This window comes from Aphelocoma coerulescens, chromosome 6 (assembly GCF_041296385.1).
Source record: "Aphelocoma coerulescens isolate FSJ_1873_10779 chromosome 6, UR_Acoe_1.0, whole genome shotgun sequence".
NCBI classification, from domain to species: Eukaryota; Metazoa; Chordata; class Aves; order Passeriformes; family Corvidae; genus Aphelocoma; species Aphelocoma coerulescens.
In genome coordinates, this window is record NC_091020.1 from 34,112,496 (window position 1) to 34,123,064 (window position 10,569).

The following is a 10,569-nucleotide window of genomic DNA, read 5'->3' on the forward strand; positions in this document are numbered from 1 at the left end:
TCTGCCTTGTTCTTCTTGGTATGACCCTCCTCAGAGCAGCAAACTGCTCAACAGAATTAAAACTATTTGAAAGACAGAAAAAAAATCTGTAAACTCCAACCTAACACTGAGTGGGGTCTTACCTCAGCATGTGAGGATTGATTTTTGTAAATATGTATCATTTGAAGGTAACATTTTCCAGAATATAACATCTGCAGTCCTGATGTTCTTCTACAAATAAATGTGGTTCATACTGCATGGTAACAGTATAAACCACTTCATGTAAAGGTAGAAATGGGTTTTGCATGCATGCATATGGAACTAGATGAGTGTTGAAGTCCCTTCCAACCCAAACCAGCATGGGATTCTGTGATCTTCCAGCAGTTTGTATCTTTCTAAGATTCCATTTCATCCTGAGAAAGGGAAGTGTTTCATAAGCCAGACACTTGTCCTGCTGTGCCCCATGTGACTGATGAAAGCACTCTGGAATTAAGTTTATAGGAACAGAACTGGCCTCAGGTTCCCTCTTGTTCCAGGTGTGGAGCCTCTCACCTGGTTGGAAATTCAGGTCCCATCCTCAGACTTTAACTGAACTGTGCAGCAACTGAGGGTTTCTCTGTTAATTCAGGAACCTCAGCACTGTGTTAGCAACACAAATGACTTTCAGGAGGATTATAAATGAGTATATTATGATTCAAATCTCCTGTGAAGCCGCTGGCATTAGCTGGAGGGAGCGTTAGTGCTAAATAGGATTATTTTTCCCCTTTCAGAGATAAACAATTAAAGCATAAACCACATCCAAAACAGACAACTCTAACACCATTATTAACTCTGCTAAGCCAGTTTATTTCCCTGTTAATAAATCCTCCTTCTTTACAGGAACAGAAACCAAAACCTCATTTTTAAGACTCTACTGTCAGGGTAACAAGGGGCAACAACTGACCTGAATTAGCCCCACACAGTGCAACTCCACTGCAAGAATTCTCCTACTCTACTAAGAATCTACAATCACCATTTTTACTTGAAAAGCAGAACAACCACCAAATTTACAAAAGAAAATACTTCACTGGCATATGGGGGTTTTTCCTACAAAAGAAGATGTGCAATTTAAACTGATCATACAGAGCAATTCAAAGCCAGCCTATGTGCTGGGGGATACCTGAGGTGAGGTGTGGGACTGATTTCAGTGTCTCAGTGTTCACAGCTGCTTTTCAAGGATAAAATGCTCACAGTGCACACACAAGGAGAGGGAATAGCTGGATGCTGTGAAGGATGCTGGACAGATTCTGGATTTCTTAGATATTTAGGTGCAACCTTCTCACACCCATCCCTGCCCAGGACAGTGCTGCATATTCCCAAAAAAACACTTTCTTGCAGGACAACAGCTCTGCAAATTAGAAAACCCCTCTGAGAGCACCATATTCACCTTTGTGGGCAGGCTGGGCTCTCAGTGGGGCACAGAACAGTTGTGTGGGTGCAGGGCTCTGTGGATGCCAGCAGCCAGGTCCTGGGGCGTGGGGCTCCCTGCAGTGCAGCTCACGGCGATCCCGGCGGCTTCCAGGGCCTGGGCCGTGGTGGGACCGATGGCAGCAAACTGCAGGGACAACATTTACACTGTGAATGGTCAGGCAGGTCTGTGTCCTCACAGCTCAGCTTCCTGAGCAGCTCAGGCTGAGGAGCTGCAGTATTAAAAGCCACCCATCAATGGCAGCTACTTAGAAACAACTTAGGGAAGATGAATATTTATTTATCTTGCCATTACAAACACGGAAAGCTCTGAGTCCCATGGAACAGGGAAAGTGAGAGGAATTTTAATCAGCTGCAGCCTGGTGCAGGCAGTGACTACTCACACTTTCACATCACTAAGAGGAAATGAAGTCTATCCCAATGGAGATGGGGGAAGTTGGTTGGGGAAAACATTCCAGGTGAAAACAATTTCTTTTTTAAAATCCAGCCCCAGGCCAGGTTGGATGAGGTTGGAGCAAGCTGGTCTAGTGGAAGGTGTCCCTGGCCATGGCAAGGGGGTGGAACCAAGATGGGTTTTAAGGTCCTTTGCAACCTAAACCATGCTGGGATTCTATAATTCTATATAATAACATCTGTATTTGCTATAAACTGGGGTTTTCTTCAGAGAAATAAACACAAACCAAAGAGAAAATCAAGGTTTGCAGTGGTTGTAACAGCCCTTCTATCCCATTTGCCCACCCAAAATTTACTGCCTTTTGCATTCCACCATGTTCAAGAGAGGATACCTTGACTTGGTTGATCAAATCCCCTGAAAGCTTCTGGATGTGCTGGAGGCAGAATTTGACACCAGACGGGCTGAAGAACACGATGCTTGCAGGGATCCCCTGGGTGAAAGCAAGCAGAGACTGGCACAGCTCCCTCCCTCATCCAGCACTGTCAGTGCCCTGGCACCTGGTGACAGGACTTCCCAGTGCCAGAGGGCAGGGATAGATGGGAGATTGGGAAGGAATTGTTCCCTGGGAGGGTGGGCAGGCCCTGGCACAGGGTGCCCAGAGCAGCTGGGGCTGCCCCTGGATCCCTGGCAGTGCCCAAGGCCAGGCTGGACATTGGGGCTGGGAGCAGCCTGGGACAGTGGGAAGTGTCCCTGCCCATGGCAGGGGGTGGGACTGGATGGACTTTAAGGTTCCTTCCAACCCAGGCCATTCCATGTTTCTATAATTGTATCATCCTGTGATGGAGGCTCCTACAAATGGAAAATTCAGAAAGCCAATCTTGAAAAATTAAAAACGATTACTTTTACACAAACCATGTAGGGCAGATTACTGCTGATTCTGGTTTGAGATACACAGCTAAGATACCCAGTGATATTTCAATTACACTACTTCCAAAAAAGGAGTATTCTGGGAGGCACTGTCACCTCCCTCGGAAAATCCCAAACCACATCAGTGTCCAGTACCTGCTGGGAGAAGTAACTGCTCAAAGACTCCTGCAGATCAGGGTGTTGGGTTGTTTGATAAACAGTGAGGCTTTCCAGGGGTATGCCTGCAATCACCATATGCAGTCATAATTAATGAATTCATTAATTTCTATTATTTCATTTCAGCACTCACAACATCCTAATTGCACTGAAGTTTAACTATTTTAGGCTAAAAAGACAGCTCTGTGAAGGATTTGCATGCCCAGAGCTGTGGGCAGCCATCCAAGCTCCCAGTGTTTACTCCCATCCTCTCACTTCACAGCAAGTTCCACTTCTCCCAGTTTGATTCACAAGCTTTAGATACAACTTTTCTCATCACTGACTAATTAAAATGAGTCTCCAGGGGAAGTTCAACCTTTTTCTCTAAGCACTGTAGGAAGTACTTCTCTTTTCAGGGCTCCACAAGGAAATAGGAGAGCTGAGGAATTGGGTTTCTCTCCTGTAAACACACAAACAGGAACTTTAATTAACTCAGGCCTCTAATAAAGAGTAAATGTGACTTAATACATTTTAAAGGTATCAAATGCTGATTTATCACCAGAAACACAGCTCTAAGGGGACTGAAAACATCTGCAGTGCAGCTGCAGCCCCGATTCAGAGGACAGAGGCTACTTAGGAGGAACATTAAAAATATTCCATAACTAGAATATGAACATTGGCTAAAAAGAAGATAACTTCCTTTGTAGAAGGGCAAGGGGAAGAGAAATGCAGTTTATCTCCTCCTCAACACAACCTGCCTCAATTTTATATTTAAAATCTGTCCCGCTCAATAAATGACAGAGCTCTTTCTATATAAAAGACTATTCAGGCAGACAAAGAAAAGGACAATACTGTGCTGAGAAGTTTCAGTCTATCTGCAATTCCATTTTCTTAATTCCCCAAGGAAAAAGGATTCTGGTTGCACTGCTGGGGTGGGAGTGGATATCCTCAGTTGCTTTTGTCAAATGAGGAATTTAACAGAGGACTTGCTTTGCACAGTTTTGGCATTTTCTATAAATAAGAAACACAGAGAAAACTTCAAGATGAAATTCTACACAGACTGATACAGCTTTGCATTCAGCTTTCAAAAGAAATGAAATTATTTTATTCCTAATTCAGATTTGTTAATACATTTTTAAGAGACAATTACTAGACAAAAATGCTTTCAAGTGCTGGAAGGAGATCCTTGTTTTATGTAAGCAGAGATTCCTTGGGGATAAAAAACAAAGGGCAGCAGTGTGAAAATCAAATGGAAAGACCCTTTTAGGAGTCAACCCAGACACACCTGAGTGTCCTGACTGCACACTGAGGTTTTATTAGAAACCACAGCTATGCTTCAATTAAAATTAAAAATTAGAGGAAGAATGAACTTGGCTCAGAATGTAAAAAATATTTTAAAAAATAAGATAAAATCAAAATACTTCAGCATCAATTCTCCTGAAATTCATGTCACTCATCTGAAATATCAGTGTGATACCTGTAAACAAACACCAATTCTTTTGGCACAGAAAAATTCCTTGGTAGGCCTGAACAACACAACAAGGATTGGGATCTCCTGCTTCTGTAGCCAAATATTTGCCTTGAGGAGAGTAAAGCCAGCCAGTTCTGGAGTATAAATTCCTTTATTTCCCAACCCCTTAAATTGAAGTGGGTACCAAAGCACAAAAGCTGACAACAAAAAATATCTCATTATTTCAGCTTTTATTTTTATTCTGACCATAACCTCTCATGATGTAAGAAATTCAGAGCTGTTCTTCTCATTTACTTATTTCATGCACAAACAAAAATGAATTTATACATAACAGGGAACATGAGGTAATTTAATCTGTACTTCCAATATTGTTATAAAGCACTTGATCAGCTGAGAGCATATAAATATGCACAGCCCAATAAATCTTTGAGGATGTTTCTATGTCTCAACAACAAACAGGTTCCAGTGACTGAAATTCACTGCTTGGTTCATTTTTTTCACCTTCACACAACACAATAAACAGGTATCTCTCTTGTCTTTCTGCTCAAAAAAAAATCCCTGGCAAATATTAATTCATGACCAGAAGTAGATTGTCCAGCACTAAAAAATCAGCTGAAACCATTCTTTGCTTTTATACTGCTGAACAGGGGAGATGGGTAATTCTTTACTTATGACATATTTGTGTTGTAAGTATTTTTAATTTTCAGAATTTATTATTTAATCTTGTGTTGGCAACTATAATTTTTATCATTAAATATTCCCTAGAGTTGAAGTATTGTATTTGTCAGTGAATTAGAGAGCATTGTGCCCAGCAAAAACAATCCTTGCCAGCTCCAATCCCACTTTTCTTTTCCCTGTAAATCTCTGCTCCTGTGCAGCCTTTGCTCAGCAGCTCTCTCACATCAGTACAAAACTTCAGCCTCTTTTTTCACAGCTTCTACTGAGCCATCCACTCAAAAAATAAGCAGCTCCTAAGTCTAAAAATCTTCCTTATTGCTACTGGAAATTTTAACAAATTATAGTAAAAGCAGAGGAAGTCAACTCATGGACTTTAAAAATCCCCCAATAATCTGATAATAGGTTGAGAAGCATTACAGATTTAACCATAACAAAATGGTTAAACAAACTTTAATGCATCACTTTAACTTCTTCAAACCCACTCTGCTTTGGTGCTGAAAACCAGATCCCCCTGAAACCACAGGGTAATTTTGGGGAAAGCCATCAGCATTTAAACCATCTGATTTAGCAGCAATTTCCAATCACTACAGCTCTGATCTTCCAGTAAAAAGAAACTTTTGCCAGCTGGCTCATATAGTATTTATTGATCAACTAGAAGGTCTAAGATTCCATGTAAATTAATATCTTGAATGTGGATTTTGAAGTATTTTTGCCCCACTGTGCACCTGATTTTACCTCTGGGGAATTCTGAAATGATGGAAGGGACATCACCTTAATTTAACTACAACATTTTAGCCACTTACTTGAACAAATATATTCAGCTAATTTCTCAGCATTTCCAGACTTTTCTCCTTGTGGAAAAAGACCAATCTCTTCCACTAGAACCAAAAGCAGCAAAGAAAAAATACAGAAAGCAATGACAAAGATTCAGATTTCCTGTCACAGAAACCTGGGATGAAAAGGGAGGCACAGCTTGATCCAAGCACACAAATAATTTGTGCACAATCTCAACCAGGTTAGAATCCCTTTCACCCAACTTCATTTCCAAAGGCAATGACAAAACCACATGCAAATTAAGAACAAAGGGGTTTTTTTCTGTTTTGACCCAATTTTTCAAGCAGTGACCATCACATTACAACAAAAGGAGCAGAAATCCAGAGGCTGGATTATATCCATGGATATCCTTAGATGGAGCATGGATAATTCTATTGTTTATATAATTACCTCTCTTCCAAATTATCCAGTTCTAAAATTTAAATTTTTTTCTGAGCACCCATGAACAGCAGCTGCTCCTCCAAAAATTGTACTTACAAGCCAGATTTAGCCAAGATTTCTTTCTTTAAACCCCAGCTTACCTAAAGAAGCTGTAGCTTTTCCTACCACATATGTTGGTTTGATATTCCACATTTGTTTAAGAGATTTTGACCACGCTGAAAAACATTAAATTGTACTAAATTAAATTAAATTTAAGCACAAGACAACAGAATGCGAATGCTAAATGACTATTTGGACTTCTGTTTAATCTACAAACACAGCAGAATAATAACTAAAACTCCACCACATATGCAGCAATCTGGATGTACCAATCCTAATGGATCAAAAATAGTTATACCAAATTTTTTATTATCTTGTTTTAAGCCAGAGCAGCAAAGGACACTGAGTTTCTTTCTATTACTCCTGGAGGGGAAAAAAGAAATACAAACTACAACAGTAAAAATTAAAATCAGAAGGAAAAACCCAAGGATTTATTGCCTTTGAAAGGAACCCAAATAGGAACTACAGACTCATTTTATTATTAAAATATCTATTTCCCCAAGGTCCTAATCAAGATGAGGGATGAAAACTAAATAAGAGATTACTTTTGACCTAAAATCTTAATATATTGTCCTCTGCTGCTGCAAATGCTACAAAAAGCTGAGGGTCTCTGCATTTACTGCTTACTCAAGGGTGTAACCTTACTCACAGGACATTGATTTGTCCACAGCCCAAAAATGAGCAGATAAAGTAGAAATTCCATGCCAGAATCACCCAGCATAAGAATTTGGAAGAGTTTACAAGGACTTGACATTTCACTGTGATGGGTATTTCCATTTAGCAGGATTCTTCCTCACTGCTGGCTTTTAGGCATCAGCACTTCATGCATCAGCACTTCCTCAGCATTTTCTAGCTAATAATTAATTCACTTGAGAAATTTCTTATTCAAGCCAGAGAAATCCCTTTTTCTGCAGCATTTCATACGAATTATACAGGCACAAAAGTAAGGGCCAGTTTTTATGAGATGATCTTCTCTTTAAGGGAGGGAAGCAGTTAGCAAGCAAACCAGGCACTGCAGCAAAATATTCCTTATGCATGAGAGAAACAGAGCTAAAAAAGCTTTCACTAATTAGTAATTTGCACCAAAAGCTCCTTCCTTTCATTTTCAATTATGGAAAACACAACCCTTAAAAGCTCAATGTAGCATGAGCCCTTTATGAGACCAGAAGAACTGTGAGATACAGTTTTCTTTACAAAAGCCATGCTCCAAATATCTACTGGTGGGTGAAATAAAATTCAATAAAATCCAAACTGCACAAGATGCTGAAAGAAAAAGACCAAGGAACATCAATATGTACTTGCCTTCTTTTTTATTCTTCTCTTTTAAACACATCTTGATGGCTTCTAATGCTCTTGGACTGGTAAAAACTAGGCCTCCATAGCACTCTGGATGAGAAAGCTACTTAGAAACAGCAAATTTAAGAAGTGAAAAAAAAAAAAATTAATCAGTAAATTAATTTAAAAAATAAGTTGATCAATTATTTATAACCTGGTGATGAACAGAAGAGCTTCAGTAACTGTCTGAAATGCCCCAGGACTTGTGACAATTTATGGTCACACAACTCAGATGGGAATTCTGTCTGACAAACTTAATTCTTTAACGAGCAGGGGTGAAGTCCCTGATGTTGTACATGGAGTTTTATTGTACAAAGCTGGTTTGTGACAACACAAAGTACCACAAAGAGAATGATTAAATGGGATCCTGGCAACCAAGTCCTGTTGGAAATAAGACAAGGGAAAGACTTTAAACCTTACCTTCTCAAATAAGCTGTCAAGAGAGATGAATTCAAATGACAGAACTGGGATCAGCGTTGCTTCCAAGCTGTATGATCCTAATTCCTGTCAAGAAAAGGTTTGCAGCTCTTGAAATAAGTTTCAAACAGCATTTTTTAGTTAGTTATTTAATATTACAACATATTCTTAAACAAATAGCTGTGGGACTGTGGCCTCCTGAGGTACAGGAGACACCAGCACATAACTCTGGAGTCCCCAGGTGCCCACCCAGTCCTGCAAATATCCCTGTACATTACATCTCTGTAATTCTGTCAATAGGCTTCCTCTAAAGAAATAATCCTCCTATAGCAGGAATTCTTACTCTTATGAGTAAGATTTACTCACATGACCAAGGGCAGTAGCAGAAGGGACCCCAGCATCAGGTAACCTCTATTTCACATCACAGTCCCAGTAAAAAGACAAAGAATTTCTGTAAACTTAGTTCTGTCCATATGAACATCATCAATATTAATTATTTCAAATGAAACTGCTATAGTATCAGCACTTTACTGAGAGCTTTACAAGAAATTCAGTACAAATGTCCCAAAACTAATATTTTTTGCAGGAAGGGCACATTTTCTGGGGTACTTTTAGCATAATTTCAGACATGCACTCCTAATATTAAGGACCTTTTCCCACTTGAAACAGTTGCATTCATACTTAATAAAGAAGTGACACATTTTTTTAGTTTTCCTAAAGTTTACTCACTTTAATGTAGGGATCTGGTCCTGAATCTTTGTCTTTGGGATCCTTCAGCAGCAGAACCTTCATTGTTCACCAAGGAAACACAGCAGAACCCTGAAATACAAGAATGGAATTTATCTACATTAGATCTGAGGACTTTTTTACTCCAACAGTGACTTTAACAGCTCCAAGAACTCAGTTGCTACCAGTTGTACTGCTCCTTACACAATGAGTAAGCACTTAGTGTGCATTCTCTGGGCAGGAGCATCCACCCTGATAAGGGCAGAAAATAATATGCTGCCTTTAGATAGCACTGCTCGAGGAAGAGGCTCCAATGAAACTCATCAAGGGGAACACATTTTAAAGAATATTTGGTAAAAGCAGTAACAAGCCCTACAACGACAGCATGTTCTGCAATGGAATCATCGCCTCTCCATTAAAAAGTTATTTATTCTATTAATTTCCATGTTTGCTTTCCCCCTCTGCTCATCAAAATGAGTACGCAAAGATATTGGTTTAATTTGATGCATTTGGGGTCTCACCCTTTTCAAAAAGGTTTTTTAAAAATTCAATGTATGTGTGTCTATATGCACACATTTATACATCTATAATAACATAGATAATATTCATATGCCTTCTCTGATACTCTAGGAAACAAGGCAGGATTGAAAACATCTATTCTGACATTAAAATGAAAGATGATCGTTCTCAGTTCCTTAAAAGCTGACTTTGGGGCTAAATTCAGAGTTACAAAACATAAGCAAATACACCAATAATACAAACAGAAATCCACTTTCTTAGAGCACACTGACCCTGATTATCACTGTGGTACATTCCTGATAGATTACACACATAGGAAAATTCATCTGAATTCTTTCCCTGGATATCAGTATTCAAATTTTGGCAATGACCTAAGTGCCCCCAGAGCAAACACAGCTTTCAAAATAAAAACAAAAAGTAAACACGGGCGTGTTTACTTTAACGGGAACACGAAAATTTGAACCTACTTGAATTGTATTTACAAAGCTGGAATTACATCCCAAGGCTCTGTGCCTCGCATTTCTTCTGGCTGGCCAATGCTCTTCTTTCCATGGCCTCATTAACACGCACCTTTCTTCATAAATTAGACACAAAGTGTTAAATGGAACACGTTCCACACAACTGAGGCTTGATCATTAATGACCATTTCTCCAGTGCTTAGGACATTTCAACGCATTTTCCCGATCGGTATTTTTTATAAAGACCAGAATCACGTTGTGCTTACTGTGCTCTCTTTATCACCCCTTTCTGCTGGTTTGTCTGGAATTATCCAGGGAATTTGGCTCACGGGAAGCCGGGACACAACTTTTAGAGCAAGCAGCGGGCGCCTGATTCCTGTTTCAGCTGGCAATTTTTACTAACGCTAGTTTTTACTTACAGTAATTTTTGCTAATGTCGGCGATGCTCAGGACACTCTTTGAAAAGCACAGAATCCCAGAACCACCGAGGGTGGAAAAGCCCTCCAGGATCATCGAGCCCGAGCTGTGCCCGATGCCCACCTTGTCCCCATCCCAGAGCCCTGAGTGCCACGTCCAGCGCTTCCTCGGACACCTGCAGGGATGGGCACTCCAACCCTCCCTGGGCAGCCCGATTTAACTCCTGACAGCCCGATTTAATTCCTGACAGCCCGATTTAATTCCTGACAGCCATTCCCCTGCAGGACTCCCCCTTGGAAGGAAGTGACACCACAGCGCAAAGAGGAAATCCG

The 10,569-nt window shown here is 40.1% G+C and overlaps 1 protein-coding gene across 2 annotated transcripts; it reads right to left on the reverse strand.

The window, feature by feature from the left end:
• Positions 1 to 23: 23 nt before the first annotated feature.
• Positions 24 to 10,561, reverse strand: UROS (uroporphyrinogen III synthase). Of its 2 annotated transcripts, XM_069020251.1 has the most exons (12): positions 10,240 to 10,561; positions 9,830 to 9,936; positions 8,847 to 8,936; positions 8,484 to 8,528; positions 8,121 to 8,204; positions 7,668 to 7,764; positions 6,407 to 6,481; positions 5,855 to 5,929; positions 3,279 to 3,362; positions 2,903 to 2,988; positions 2,232 to 2,330; positions 24 to 1,573 (listed from the first exon to the last, which is right to left on the reverse strand). In XM_069020251.1, exons 3-12 carry the CDS (start codon positions 8,907 to 8,909, stop codon positions 1,427 to 1,429), a joined length of 855 nt encoding a protein of 284 aa, XP_068876352.1. In that variant the 5' UTR covers positions 8,910 to 8,936; positions 9,830 to 9,936; positions 10,240 to 10,561; the 3' UTR covers positions 24 to 1,426. The 2 variants fall into 2 exon arrangements, with proteins under 2 accessions (XP_068876352.1, XP_068876353.1); XM_069020252.1 differs by lacking the exon at positions 8,484 to 8,528.
• Between the last annotated feature and the right edge of the window lie 8 nt (positions 10,562 to 10,569).

Coding starts and splice junctions, on each gene's coding strand:
- UROS (XM_069020251.1), bottom strand. CDS start 8,909: ATGAAGGTTCTGCTGCTGAAGGATCCCAAAGACAAAGATTCAGGACCA. Junction 8,529..8,846: donor GACCAGATCCCTACATTAAA/GTGAGTAAACTT, acceptor GATGTGAAATAG/AGGTTACCTGATGCTGGGGT. Junction 1,574..2,231: donor ATTTGATCAACCAAGTCAAG/GTATCCTCTCTT, acceptor TTGTCCCTGCAG/TTTGCTGCCATCGGTCCCAC.